The 15983-nt window shown below is 37.6% G+C and overlaps 1 protein-coding gene and 1 long non-coding RNA gene across 3 annotated transcripts in view; both read right to left on the reverse strand.

Annotated features, from left to right (window-relative positions):
- Positions 1-526: 526 nt before the first annotated feature.
- LOC107603242 (uncharacterized) lies at positions 527-6714 on the reverse strand. Its single transcript, XR_001611108.1, has 3 exons — positions 6658-6714; positions 6365-6450; positions 527-918 (listed from the first exon to the last, which is right to left on the reverse strand). It is a non-coding gene; the product is annotated as an uncharacterized lncRNA (long non-coding RNA).
- Positions 6715-12742: 6028 nt separating this feature from the next.
- The window catches only part of LOC107603245 (calcium signal-modulating cyclophilin ligand-like), a 15376-nt gene continuing 12135 nt past the window's right edge, over positions 12743-15983 (reverse strand). For both annotated transcript variants that reach the window (XM_016295993.1, XM_016295992.1), the window contains exon 4: positions 12743-13302. In XM_016295993.1, the coding sequence (XP_016151479.1) occupies positions 13111-13302 (192 nt within the window). In that variant the 3' untranslated portion in view covers positions 12743-13110. The remainder of the gene's footprint in view (positions 13303-15983) is intronic.

The following is a 15983-nucleotide window of genomic DNA, read 5'->3' on the forward strand; positions in this document are numbered from 1 at the left end:
CCACAAACCTCCATTCCCTGCTGCCTCAGAGCCATCAGAGCCTGGTGTCGAGCCACTCGCTCCTTCCCTGTGGTAGGAGGGGTAATCCGAATGTCCATTGTCCAACCGAAAGGCAAAAGCAAAACAAACTGCTGGATCTTGTACTGGCTGCAGTATTCCGTCACGGAATGCCAGGAGAAAACAAGGTAGATCCAATTGCAGTAGTTTATTAAAGTAACAAATAATCAGAACAGAACATAAACTAGACAAAAGGTAATCCAAAACACAGGGAACAGAAAACACGATGTAACCTCAAACAATACTGCAGCAAAGACAGACAGAGTGAGCATGGTATAAATAGTGAAGGGATGATGAGTAAATTACTAACAGGTGATCATGATCAGAACAGAACGACAAGGCAAAGGACTAAGGGAAACAGAGCTCAAAACATGTAACAAAGAAACAGGAAGAGCGCCCTCAAGTGGCCAGTCCAGGGCACCACAACCAGACCCTGTGACAGTTAAAATACATTCTCACCCTCCGCCGCTTAGTGGGAGTCTGAAGGGTAGAGGTGGTGGGAAAATCCCTGCTGAAGGGATCTAACTGGCCCGGTATTGCCCACTGACTTCGACCATGGAGATACTTGATGAAGCCCCAGAAGTCTAGGATCATGAGTCCATCTCCATCTCCCACTGGGGCACAGGATCATCCAGACAGACTTTAAGGAGGTCCTTAAGTTCATCCTCATTATAATTCAGCCCCATTGCCAACGTCCAAAAGGTCTGGGCAAAACCACAACCCTCCATTCCCTGCTGCCTCAGAGCCATCAGAGCCTGGTGTCGAGCCACTCGCTCCTTCCCTGTGGTAGGAGGGGTAATCCGAATGTCCATTGTCCAACCGAAAGGCAAAAGCAAAACAAACTGCTGGATCTTGTACTGGCTGCAGTATTCCGTCACGGAATGCCAGGAGAAAACAAGGTAGATCCAATTGCAGTAGTTTATTAAAGTAACAAATAATCAGAACAGAACATAAACTAGACAAAAGGTAATCCAAAACACAGGGAACAGAAAACACGATGTAACCTCAAACAATACTGCAGCAAAGACAGACAGAGTGAGCATGGTATAAATAGTGAAGGGATGATGAGTAAATTACTAACAGGTGATCATGATCAGAACAGAACGACAAGGCAAAGGACTAAGGGAAACAGAGCTCAAAACATGTAACAAAGAAACAGGAAGAGCGCCCTCAAGTGGCCAGTCCAGGGCACCACAACCAGACCCTGTGACAGTTAAAATACATAATGTAATACAAAGTAAACAATTTATGTACATTACATATTATTACAAATGCTTGCAAAGGGAGCCAAAGGCCTGGTAACTGCTGCTGTTACACTTACAGGATGATCAAGTCCTTTAATATTGACCAAACATTTAATTCAAATATCCACTTAATCTTTAGCCACCTTGTTGCAACAGAAATGCGACTGCCTCAATAATTTCTTTAACAAAAACATGTGGACATCACAACCCTTACAAAAAAATTTGCCATGTTTTTATCGTAGTAAAACTGCTTAGTTTTCTTTTGCGTTATTTCTGAATGCTTGAGATTATAATCAATTAGACAACTGTATTAATAAAATAATAGCCATAGGTAGTGCTACATTTGTAATTTGTAAATAATACAATATAAATACAATTTATTTATTTGTTTACTTGTATATTTTATTAAAGTTCTGTTTTGACCCCAATAGGTTTTTTTTTTTTTTTTACATTCATAATATTTGGGGGAGGGGCACAACAATACAATTCTGCTTAGGGCACCCATTTGGCCAGCAGCAGCCCTGGGCATGGGTGTGTATGGCTGCTAATGGAACTGGGTCACTGGTGTTTATTGATGATGTGACTGCTGATAGAAGTAGCAAGATGAATTGTGAAGTGTATAGAGCTATGCTTTATTCTCAAACAGTGTTGGGCAGTAACACATTACTTTGTAACACGTTACTGTAATTTAATTACTTTTTTAGTAACGGAGTACTTTAATGCGTCATCATTTTCAAAATAGTAATTAGAGCAAGGCTCGACGCTTACTTTTCTTTTTAGGAGCACTTCTAATCAATAATCCAAAATGTTTTCAAAAAGTAGCCTTCCCATTACGAGGTGATATTTGACTTTAACTTTATTAAAAGTATGTCATCTTTTGTCAAATTCTTTAAAAAATTATATTTTATAAGCTTTTTAAAAATTGTAATTAAAACGACAGAATAAGAGTAGAATAAGAAACATAAGTTAAAAATCAAATGAAATCAGTATTAACTAAATTAATTTGTAGAGGTGGCACAGAAGAACACAAAAGTTGCTTGATGTACTTTCAGACATTTAATGAGGTTCAGAAGTGGAATGAGTGCAATTAAATCCATAAATCCATGATGATATTAATGTTTTAAATATAAAATTTTGAATATAGAAATATTAAATGATTGAAATAAGTGAAAAGATACTTTAAAAATTAAACTAAAACTGCCAGCAGGTGGCGGTAAGCCACTGATTTTTATCACTGAATCATTCATTCAATTGATTCATTCGAACCGCTGATTCATTCAAGAATGAATCAAGTGACTGTCTTTATGAAAGGGTAATCATGAATCACTGACTAGATTCGTTAATAAAAAAAACGTTCATTCAGCACGTTCATCGCGAGCTCACATTTAGAATCAACGAAGCTCTCTGCACTGCACAATTAATCTCTTATTTACACCCTGTCTACACTTTGCTTATGAAAGGATTCGTGAGATATGTCTGTGATACATTACTCAACGCTGCAAAAACATGTAGAAACCTTTGAAGCTCCCCTGAGCGAGCACAATCACAAGTATGATGCTGACTGGTGCTCCTAAAAAAATTTCATAGTCGCACACAGTAGTTTTCAGTCGCAAATGCGACTGAAATGGTTGCACTGTCGAGCCCTGAATTAGAGTATAGTTACAAGTTGAGGTCACTATACGTTTCTGCCGTGTTACATTGCTGACAGAATGCAGTTTTATAATCTAGAGATTGTAAAAAGGATGTAGCACACGCACTGTCGAGTCAAGTGCCAGTGGATTACAAACCTGCTCCCAGGAGACCCGACGCAACAGAGTGCAGCGCTGGACAAGATGTGCGAGTGCTGGTGCGAGCAGGTAGACACTCGTGTGTGTGGGGGATGCGGGAGAATAAAATGATTCACGGGACTCCGCGAAATAGAAATATCTAAACATAAAATATCTAAAACAAATAAATTGTTATTCATCTATTGCACAAAAGCAACATGAACTAATATAAAATATAAATAATTAACAGGTGCAAGCGTATGCAGAGTTTCTATTTAGGCTACAACACGTGTTTGCAGCGTTGAGCAACGCTGAACATTTTGAGTACCTAAAATTTTTTTAGGATTTGTTTTCAGTGCTGAAATTTGCGTGCTCACGAATCCTCTCATAACACACGAATTGTAGACATTATGAAAGATTCATTATGCATATATTTATTGTGTTATAACAGAGATTTGTGAGATTGCGATGAACTGAGATGTCTTTTAGAGATTATAAATGCAGTGCTCTTTGCTGGCATTCTGCCATGCCAAACCATGCACGCAGCAGCCGCTTGCTTTAGTTAAAAATAACAGTGTTCTGAATGTTGATGTTTTAATAAATATTTATTGGGAGCGTTTATGCTGGGATTTCATAAATTTCTTAACTAATTACTTTTGAAATAAAGTAATCAGAACATTAATGTGATTACTTTTAAAAGGAGTTATCAGTAATTTGATTACATTTTCAGAGTAACTTGCCCAACACTGTTCTCAAATTCAGTCAAATGCTGCAAAACTGATAGGACAGCACTTCATAGTACTGTACAGATGTATAATGACCCATACCGCAAAAGCAACCCAAGGGCTTCTTAAGGCAAAGAAATTAAATGACTCTTAAATGGGTCAGTCACCTGACCTTGTAGTGTATTGTGTGAGATAGAACAAAGAGATAGTGTGAGATATTGGTTGGTGTAACGAATCAGTACACTGAAGGCAGTTTTATTTACAAGGTGATCCAAACAATAATCCAAAAGAGATAGTGTGAGATATTGGTTGGTGTAACGAATCAGTACACTGAAGGCAGTTTTATTCACAAGGTGATCCAAACAATAATCCAAACTTGACATGACATGACATGACATGACATGACATGACATGACATGACATGACATGACATGACATGACATGACATGACATGACATGAACAGGCTTGACGAGGCATAAACAGACTAGACTCACCAACAGCGGGTTACAACTTCAATACACGACGAAGACTATGGGAACATGATGGCTACTTATATCAGACAATGAGGGTCACATGACAAGAACAAACCAATGGGAAACAAAACACATGACTAAGACTACCAATCAGAACATGATACATACACAAGGCAGAGATACATGATGGCAAGGGAAGCATGACACTTACAGGGTGAAACAATTACAAAATAAAAGACATGGAAAACATGAACATGAAACAAAACACACCAAACCCCACATTACATTAATGAAATAAAGATCATAGCATTTCACATGCATTTCGACATGTAGGCTTATTTTAAAATAGGCTAATATGTATATGGTGTAAATTTTAATGTTGTGTATAAACTATTACTACTTTTACTTGTAGTCTACATGTTAAAGAAATAAAAAATATATAAAAATAAAACTGTAATAGGCTACTAAACTGTATAGCCACTAGATGTCAGCTTAACCTTTTATATAAAAATATATATGGGCTGTAATATCTAGATGGTGAAGACACGATTTTTAATAGTTTCAAATAGTTTTTACTATAGTTTTTATGTTTTAATTTTAAAGTCATAGTTAAATAAAAGTACTTAGATATTGCTTTTTTGAGTTTATTTACGTGACTAAAATGAATCCAAAAGTAATCGGATTACATTACTTTAAAATTGTGGTACTTGGGATTACGTTACTGTATACTTTTTTGATGAAGTAATTTGTAACTGTAACAGAATACATTTTAAAAGTAACCCTCCCAACCCTGAATATTAGTGACCATCAATACAATCTAGTGACTATTTTAACCTTGTAATTAACCTTGCTGATTTGAGGCATGATCTCAGCAGGGCACTGCCACTGGGCCGCCAGTTTAGCCATGAACGCATCACCTGTCTGAGACCCAGACTAAATCTCCCTGCTGATATTGACTTGGGTTTCTTTGGAGATTATAGTAGTTGGCCTGAAGAACTTGAGCTCAGCCCACATTCTCCATAACAGATCTGGAGATCTCTGAATCAGGCGCTTCAGTGGACCCTTCAATTTCAGCTCCAGAGCTACCTCAGCCAGCGTGTGGTCTGTACTTTCTTGCCATGCTGAATTGATAGTGTAACGAAACTCAGGGATGAACTCAAAAGAAATGATCATAGAATTCAGTGTTGATTTGCTCAGTGATGTTCGTCTTGGGGTGGTACGCGGTGGTGAGCTTCTGGATCACACCCCATTGCTTACAAGTCTTACTGAGCATCTGAGCAGTGAGAAGTGAGTCCCCCACCTTGTAAAAATTTATTTGATCAAGATGCTCACGATCAATAAAGTTTTTGATGATCTTATGGCAAACAGCACTACCCATTTGCTGCAGTAGTCCTCCACCACTACTAATCGATACTCATTGAGATGGGTGCTCCTTGGAAAAGGGCCCAACATAAATCCAGGCTCAACCACAGGTGTTGATTGAAGATGCCAGCAAGTTTAGAAATCTGTGGTTTATATTGCTGGCTGTTTCTAGTGCACAGTATTTGACTTGCATATGTGAGCAAAATGGACCTGACATGTGCAAATGCAAGTCCACCAGATGTAGTAAGGCTACAGTTTACCATTGTTTGTTTGTTTTTAATAAATGGCACATTTAAGTGTCACTATTAGTATTATTATGAGTTTTGACTTCGGACAATAAAGTGTTCATGTTAACTGCAGCTATTGAATCAAAGACATTAATCTGCTTACAAATCAGCCATTGAAAGTCACGTGTGACGAATTAAAGGTCAGAGGAAAGTAATGTGTAAATGGCAAGAATGGAAACAAATGTAAAAATGACTACAATTGGGCATCATAAATGTTCACATGTGCCAATAAAGAGATATGACCAAAGAAAATTCAGATTCTGAAAAGATTTCACTTGTGTAAGTTCCCACATCTCAAATACTGATCAGATCTCAATCATTTTACAGTCAGTGTACTGTGCAGCTGTGCTCAGTGGACAGGTCATTAATTGAAGCAATTTTAATACAGTTTTCTAACAGAAACTCTTGCTGACATTATTCTATCATCCCACATTAATTCTTGAACTTACCTGATAATTTGGAGTCTTTCAACAACACGATAGAGTTTAGACCAGAGGATGAAGCCTGAATCGTTGGATCTGCCATATCACAATACCTGAAGATGAGAGTCGATGGGTTAAACACAATGCTCAGTGCTCCTCTAGCGAGTTTGCTAAGTGAGTTCGGTAAAGCTGGCAAGATATTCACAGATTCGACATTTCCGGATCAATAAATCACGAGCAAAACATTTTTACTACACAAATAATGCCTTTTTTCATTCATAGTGATGTAGTAAACGAGCAACAAGTTTTACTGTACTTACTTTACTCGTGCAAAAAATCCACATGTATCATGGAAGTACAACTCATGATGCTCCAGGAAATCCCTAATCCTGGAGCAGCATGAGTTGAACTTCTTCTGTGATGAATATGTGGATTTTTTTGCGCGAGGGCGCCCTCAGGCATCCAGTATGAATTAAACAAGACATTACATGTGTTTATAGCACTAAATAATGGCCAATCCTTAAAAATAGTACTTCTCTCAAAAGAGATTTGAAGTAGACATACAATAATCCATGTTTTTCTACAGTGTACAGAAGTGTACTGGAGTTTTTATTTTTTGTTAAATAGCCTTTAAAATTGCAACAAAAAAACTCTGATGTGCCAAACCATCAGAACCAAACTGAAAACTGTGGTATCACCGAACTGTAAAATGAGGTACAGTTCGGTGATTTACCGAACTGTGGGCTAACTGTATTGTTGCATCCTTCTGTTTACTCTAAAATACTGTATAACAGGAATATCACAAACTGAGTTCAGACCCTGAGTACTAACCTATGAGAAATATTTAACATTAAATCTTGCATTTTGCACATTGTGCAATTACGATTTTTTTCATCAGCCATCAAGGAGCTTCAGGTAATAATGAAGCTAGCTAGGAATATATGACTGTTTATATGATGCAGTTTTCTGATATCAAAGTGAAAAGTGACGTGACATGTGGCCAAGTATGGTGACCCATACTAGGAATTAGTGCTCTGCGTTTAACCCATCCTAAGTGCACACACACACAGTAGTGAACACACACTGTGAACACACACCCGGAGCAGTGGGCAGCCATTTATGCTGCGCCGCCCGGGGAGCAGTTGGGGGTTCGGTGCCTTGCTCAAGGGCACCTCAGTCGTGGTATTGAAGGTGGAAGAGTGGTATTCCTGCCGGACTTGAGACTTGAACTCGCAACCTTTGGGTTACGAGTCCGACACTCTAACCATTAGGCCATGACTTCCCCTTATCAAAAAATTTATTCCCAAGAGTGATTTCACAATTCTTGTTATCAAGAATTCAGTTTTACTAGTAGGGCTGGGTATCGAGTTCGATACTTTTTAGGCACCGACCGAATTGCCTCGATACCATCGAGTATCGAAAAACGTCTTGTCGTTCGGTACCAAATTTCGATACCTAAGGGGTTAATCTCATCAGCGTCAGTGAGCCAATAAGCCTGCAGCACTTGCCGGTGTGTTCGACTAGAAGAGGTGCGGAGCAGATCGATCATCCGCGAGAGCGATTCAAAAGCGCACGGAGCAGTCTGCTCTCTTTAGCTCTCGTGGTACTGTAATACCACCAGTATAGAGTAGCGCGGAGTTCCGATCATATGCAGATGTCCATTCATACTAACGTTACACGACCGAAAGCGCGTGTTATGTGACCATTCAAGCAAACTGTAGCATCATGCTACATAAGACAATAAATAAGATTTATATTCCGCTTTTACACAAAACTCACTTTAAACCACCATCAAGTGTTTGTAATAACTTCCGATTGCCGTCTAACAGGGCCGGATTTACGCATTGCTCAAGACATTGAGCAAAAAAATATAACAAACAATAGGGTAAAAAATGACAAACTATTTCCATGTCTTCCACCTTTTTTATGTAGGCTACGGAAATCAGGCTTTCTTTCTCCCAGTCTCTCTCACAGACGCACACACAGTGCAGACACGTTGAGACGTGAACAGAAACTTCTTGTCAGCGCTGCACCGTGAATTTATCAGTAAGATAGTTTCGCACCTGAAAAGCTACTTGACATTTCTCAGTAGCGAGGTTCTTGAAGCAGTTAAACTTAAAGATTAGCTATTAGTAGACGCTGCTGCTGAACGCTGCTGAGAGACGCACAGATGCGCTTAATCTCTCTCTCTCCCTCTCTCTAATAACCACAACATTCGACTGCATTAATAACTGTGTAAGCCTGCATATCAATGGCTCAAGCCTCTGTTATCAGCTCTAAAATGACATTTTGGAATTTGCAACGGAAGGTTTGGGATGAGGTGCGTAAAAAAATTTGTTCAACCCACACGAGATTTCAGGACGGAAACATGTCAAATGTCTTGAAACAAATGATCTGAACAATGTCTTGATGTGTGGTTGGGACTCCAGGCCGTTCAAATTATTAGAGAAATAATGCACTCCCGGAGGTGGTTATGTGGCCACGACTATATAGTATGGTCTTTCTCAGTTCTCAAACAAATGAAGAACTATTCAATTTTTATTGACTGAACGCAAGCGCTTATGCCGATAGAAAACACTGTATTGGTTTCCACTGATTAAGAAATATTTTTGTTTGCTTGGGTGGTAATATTAGTTCTGTTATGTTAAAAGGGAAGGGGGCCCAAAAATGTTATTTCTACGTCACGAAAATAGGTAAATCCGGACCTGCCATTTAATGTGTGTTTTGGCCATGTAATGTTGCTGAAATTAAATATGTTATTACCTCTGAGTCAGAGCAGCGATCATGGAAGAGAGAACACAAGCAGACAGCGCTGGAAGCTGCTAATGCTCATCAGTTAATCAGTGGAAAATAAATAGAAATCATGATTCTGTCTGAGCTATGCATTTTAAAACGAACACTAACTAGTGTAAATGTAGCTAACAGATGTGTAAACTGAAGACTATTTGAGCTTTATTTAAACTATTTTGCACTGATTTATTCTGTTGGTTACATTTTGTTCCTTTGTGCAGTGGCTCAGGAGATGAGTCTTTGAGTTTGTATAAACATCAACAAGCTGAAAAATAAAACCAAAGTTTTTTTCTTAGATAATGTAATCTTGTTAAAATTGATTTCATAAAATTGGTATTGAAAAAAGTATCGTTCAGGAACCGGTATCGAAGTCAAGTTATCGGTATTGGTATCGAAAAAATTTAGAACGATACCCAGCCCTATTTACTAGTGATGTACTTTCTGATATCAAAAACTGTAGTAGTAGTTTCTGAAATAAAGAATTTGCATTTTATGTAAAAACAATTATATGATCAGTAACTCATGGCAACTTATGTTTTTACATTGCTTTAACTCATCAAAATAACAGTTTTACAATTATATGAAATTCAGCTACATTTTTAAGTAGGTTTAATATAAACAGGTAACATTAAAAGTTGAAATGATTTGTTCCTTTATTACTTTATCTGAATGTCAACCAAATGAGTAACTTTCTGGAAAGTCTCTTGATTGCAGAAATTCTTCTATTATTTTATTCACTTTGCTCTCCTCATAAGAGTTTATTTCCTCCAGATTCACAGATATTCTTAACCTCTCAACTGAACACTGACATGAAATACAAATCTGAACTTAAATGGATGGGATTCATTAGGCCCTTTCGCACCGCTTTAGTTCCAGAACTAAATGTACGGTACTTAAGTACTGGGACAATTTTGCGCAAACTATTTCCCAGTACCATTTAAAGGGTTGCATTCGCACCGACAGTGTGTACTAGGAACTGGTCTACAGCGACGTCATTTGTGCGTGGCATTCAACAACGAAAACAAAGAAAAACAACATTAACAACAGGAGGATGGAGGACGCTGTGATCGGAGCGGTTTTTGTTGTGTCTCGCGGGTTTCACAATAATGGACATGGAAAGTCGACTTATACGTAAAGCGATTGAAAGAACGGAAAGGAGGACTAAGAATCTCCAACGACAACTGGCCGTGCTACATTTGCTAAAAGTGCCTGCGCTTCAGCGTCCGTCCATCTATCGCTGTTCTCCATACTTGAGAAATAAGTAGACACAATGTTTACAGTATGTTTACACAGCGTTTTAAATCATGGCGGGTGAGGGCATTTTCATACGCGTTTGGCCAATCAATATCTACTTACGTCACGATTAGTACCAGTTGTGCTGGTTAGACCCTGCTCCGGAGTAGGAGCTAATTTGGTTCTCGAAAAAGGCAGTCCGGTACTAAAATCGCTCCCAGTTCCGGCGGTGCGAACACGCCGAAAAGTGGGTAGTTCCACAATTAGTTCTGGTACTATGAAAAGGTTCCTGCGGTGCGAAAGGCCCTATTAACACTTTGGATGGTCTCTTTTTAAAGAGGTCTAAGGATTTTTACTATACTTAAAATGGTTTATTTCATATAAAATAAACATTTTACAAAATAGTTTGGAATCAGTATTTGCTATGTACTCAAAGCCATATGTACAACTGAGCTATGTCCCAAATTTGAAGTTGATATCACAAAAACTGAGGTTCCTGTGAGATTTTATTTAGCCGCTATCTCAAAAATAGCCACCAGATGTCATCCAAACTCCATTGAAATTTTTTAAATGCATTTTCCTGTCACAAATGTACACATTTCGGTCACAATATTACTTCAATCACAAAATAAACCAGCAAATATTGAATATTGAGACTCACAGACCTTTCTAACAGATGTGTGTTTTGTCGAGATTAGTAAAAGTTTTGATAAAACATTGAGGTAACTTTTTTAATGACACTTGAACCCACCCACTAGGGGGAGGAGCCTGATAAAAGTATTTACAGCAGGACTTCCATGGTGTCACGTTTCAAGTGTTTTCAGTGTTTAAACTTTTGAATGATGTCTAATTTAGGATGATTACTAAAATACGTGAAAAAAGGTAATAAATAAAAGAGCGCAAACCGAACATTAGACCCGAAGTCTCTCCGCTTCTGTGGATTTTGGCAGACACATGAATCAGTCAGAAGGACACGCTGATGTTTTTATTGTTTTAGCAGTAGCTTCTCCCTCCGACCAGTACGTAATCAAATATATTATTACAATCATTCAAGTTCTTACCTCATCTCACATTACTGAGAAAAACAAAAACACTGTCATACATTAGATCTCAGTGTCACAGCATAATGTAAACATGATCAGAAACAACTTACGATTCTGATCACTTACAAACCATAAAGTTCATCTCCGTCCAAAACGGCAGAACATAACAGCATTTACATTAAATTAAACAGAAATCAATAGATCACAGATCAGCATGAATAATGTCTGGTAAACTCAAGTTTGAGCAGCTCTATAACACTAACGTCTCTAAATACAAGAGCAGCGCTAAACAAAAACACTCACAACATCAGCTCACGATGAAGAACGACTGCAGAGCCGATCAGAAACACAGCAAGGAAAGTGTGATAGAAACAGAAGAGAACCTGGTGTCCCCTTAGTGATCAGCTCAAGACTTCATTAACAAATCTAGTAAGATTAGGCTGGTTTTGTTGAGTCACGGCTGGACAAACAACAAAAGAGCAAAGCTCATGAAACCTGCATCATATTCCACTCCAACATTAAAGAAATAAGAATAGGAGCTGTTGAGATTCATTTCAGAAATGAGAAGATGGATGAGGGTGAACTGGATCATGTCATGATGGGAAACAACCGAAAGGAATAATTCAGATAAAAATGAAAATGTGCTCACCCTCAGTTCATCCAAGATTAGGATGAGTGTGTTTCTTCATCAGGTTTGGAGAAATGTAGCACTGCATCAGTGTCTCAGCAATGGATGCTCTGTAGTGAATGGGTGCCATCAGAATGAGAGTCCAAACAGCTGATAAAAACATCACAATAATCCACAAGTAATCAATCAAGATGCTTTTTTTATTTTTGTTTAGGGGTTTTGCTTTTGGGTTTTGGCTTGTAAACGCTGCTTGATCTGTGCAGTTTTCTCTCCTGATTCAGACCAGAACACTTGTTCACTGGAGGAAGCGTTATTATGAATTATGGACTCGTGTTTGAGTTAAAAATGTCTTAATGCTGGATTTGTTTCAGCTTTGAATGAGAGTAGATGTTAACTGATGGACTGGAGTGCTGTGGATTACTTGTGGATTATTGTGATGTTTTTATCCGCTGTTTGGACTCTCATTCTGACGGCACCCATTCACTGCAGAGCATCCATTGCTGAGACACTGATGGATAGTTCCCCCAAAAATGGTGATCATTGGCATAATTTACTCATCCTCATGTCATTCCAAACCTGTATGAGTTTATGATGTTGAACACAAAAGAAGATATTTTGAATAATGCTAGTAATCAAGCAGTTGATGGTACCCATTGACTTCCATAGTATTTCTTTTCCTGCTATGGAAGTCAATGGAAAATATTTCCACATTTCTACAAACCTGATGAAGAAACAAACTCATCCTAATCTTGAATGGTCTGACGGTGAACACGTTTTCAGCTAATGTACACTTTCAGCTGAATTATTCTTTAATGGTCCAAAAAACAGGTTTGGTTTTCTTTGTATTTTGGCGTGAAATACGATGCAGACATGAGTTTCGCCTGATATTAGAGCATCAGGGTTCTCTGCTCAGACCTTCACTAGTTTCACAGCGGTCAACATGAACATGATAACTGATGAACACTACATGAAATAAGACTGGAGGAGGACGTTTAAATGAGGAACAGTATGTCGGCTGAGATGCAGGAGCTGCGCAGTCTCATGGCCTGATAGGTAACAGAAGAAGCAGCGTTGGATCCTCAGGACGCGTCGCAGCCGAAGAGCAGCAGCAGCTCGTGACACGTGATGAAGCTGAAGAAGTAGACGCAGAGGTCGGAGAAGACGTCGCTCATCTTCCTGTAGGTGTCCATGGAGCGGCTGATGACTTCAGCAGGGATCCCCGACAGCAGGAGCGCAGCCGTCAGCATCGTCGTCTGGCTCTTCTTCTCCACCTGAGGAGCCCACCACACACAAAACACTGACTCTACAGAGAAGCCTCACAGAAACACACTCATAGACCGATGATTCTCCAGTCCATCAGGCCCAGCAGGATTTCACAAGACTTCTGTTCCGATCTTCACAGCCCAGAGCAGTTTTGTGTCGTTCTGGAGTGGAAATCCACCCATAATCATAATGCTCTCATGTAATCAGTGCCAGTAAGAGCACAATTACCTCTACATATCTTTGATTAATTTCTGAAATTGTGATCCTGATCTCTCATGCACAAAGCAGCAGAGAAATACTCAGAAATCTGCTTCACTGAACATACAGAATACCCTGCACACTGTCACTGATTATAGACCGTACATTTGAAATGTTTTCAATGATTATTTAATGTTTTCATTATATCAGTCTACTGTTATATTGTTTTTGCATATATATATATATATTTTTTTTTGCAATTTATAACAGGGTTCCCACTCTTTCATGAACACCAGATTCAAAGACTTTCAAGGACTTTTTAAAGCACCATTTATTTTATATCAAGCACCTATCAAATTCACACCCCAGCATACGTAGTGTCGTGAAAGAACTTACACTACTTAACATTTCACTTACACTTAACATTTACATTAAACATTTCAGAGTAATGTTTTGAATGTGTAGGTTTCATAAATTTAGACCGTTTTGAGCAGTCGTGTTCAAAGGAATTTAATGAAATCCATTGAAGTCAGTACTGGTAATATTCAAATTCAATTTCTAAAATATTGATCAAATATGCATCAAACTGGTTTTTGCTGTAGTTCTTGTACAAGATTTAAATTTAAAAGAATTTCTAAATTTTTAAATTAATAAAAAGTGGTTAAATGTTGTAATAACATGGTAAAACCTCTTAACATAAAAAAATTTGCACATTCACTCAAAAGAGACATTACTCATTGATAAACTCAAGTCAAAATAATTTTGTAAATTACTTTTTATTGTAAATCCCATTTTTTCATCTTTAACCTAGAGGAATGCAGCTGCTCAAAACGTCAATATTTTTGAAAATATTTCATGAACATTTTAAACCTTGTAAAAATGTGGTGTTCAAAGGAATTTAATGAAATCCATTGAAGTCAGTACTGGTAATATTCAAATTCAATTTCTAAAATATTGATCAAATATGCATCAAACTGGTTTTTGCTGTAGTTCTTGTACAAGATTTAAATTTAAAAGAATTTCTAAATTTTTAAATTAATAAAAAGTGGTTAAATGTTGTAATAACATGGTAAAACCTCTTAACATAAAAAAATTTGCACATTCACTCAAAAGAGACATTACTCATTGATAAACTCAAGTCAAAATAATTTTGTAAATTACTTTTTATTGTAAATCCCATTTTTTCATCTTTAACCTAGAGGAATGCAGCTGCTCAAAACGTCAATATTTTTGAAAATATTTCATGAACATTTTAAACCTTCTACATGTGCAAATTTGCAAAAAAAAATATAAAGAAAAGAAATGTAAAAAAAATAGGACTTTCTATTTGCTTTTAAACTGTAAACGCTTTTCACTAAGCTGTTTTTCCCATTTTTCAAGTTCTACATTTTTCTCCTTAGCGCCATGTTGCAGTAAGTTTTGGGAGTTCATTTTTAGTCCATCTCCTATCCTGCAAAATGAGCTCCTAAAACTTACGGCCAGATTCTGGAAGATCAATTCTTCAAACAGCGGTACAAGAGGATGTGGTGCTGGTCCTTCAAGAGTCACTCTCAACTGATCTGTCCATTAAGCCTATAAAAATAGTCACGACACTTCAGCATGATATTTTTATTAAGTAGGGGTCATTTTTAAGGATTTTTTACCCAAGCAAAGTCTCTGAGAACCTGACACCTTGTAATTCTGGAGACTCAAGGTTGCAGTTCTGGAAAATAGTGGCACTGGAGACTACAAGGTTCCTGGTGGTTTCACACTTAATTCTTCACATTAATTATGAATTATTTTGCAGTTAACATGCGTCTTTTCTTCTCCACCTGTTTTTTTCTGACCCCGCTGACCCAATGAGCAGTTTGCTGACCAATGGTCATGCCTTAACTTTGACATTTCTGTATTGCATTAGTTTTTCATATTTCTCACTGGGATTTAATCATTTTTGACTTCTCAGTCTGAGTTAAATCTCTTTTTTGGCTCATTTCATCCGTAAAAGAAAACCTGCCTAGTAATTCTGCACACCTTAATAAGGAGTTTTTCATTTCCAGCCTTCATGGACAATTATATATCACTTCTAAATAATTAAATACAAAAATAATAGTAGTTATTTAGATTGATGTGGTTTGGAATTGGTCAAATGTGCTTGGAAAAAATATGATCAGAATACAGTGCGTGCATAATTATTAGGCATGTTGATAAGATGTGCTCCCTTTACACAGAGTGCGCGTGATGCACCTATCAAATTCACACCCCAGAATATGTAGTGTCATTTACACTACTACACTACTTAACATTTCACTTACACTTAACATTTACATTAAACATTTCAGAGTAATGTTTTGAATGTGTTAAATTTAGAAATTTAGACCGTTTTGAGCAGTCGTGTTCAAAGGAATTTAATGAAATCCATTGAAGTCAGTACTGGTAATATTCAAATTCAATTTCTAAAATACTGATAAAATATGCATCAAACTGGTTTTTGCTGTAGTTCTTGTACAAGATT

Source organism: Sinocyclocheilus grahami, unplaced genomic scaffold (assembly GCF_001515645.1).
Source record: "Sinocyclocheilus grahami isolate Dianchi unplaced genomic scaffold, SAMN03320097.WGS_v1.1 scaffold343.1, whole genome shotgun sequence".
NCBI lineage: Eukaryota > Metazoa > Chordata > Actinopteri > Cypriniformes > Cyprinidae > Sinocyclocheilus > Sinocyclocheilus grahami.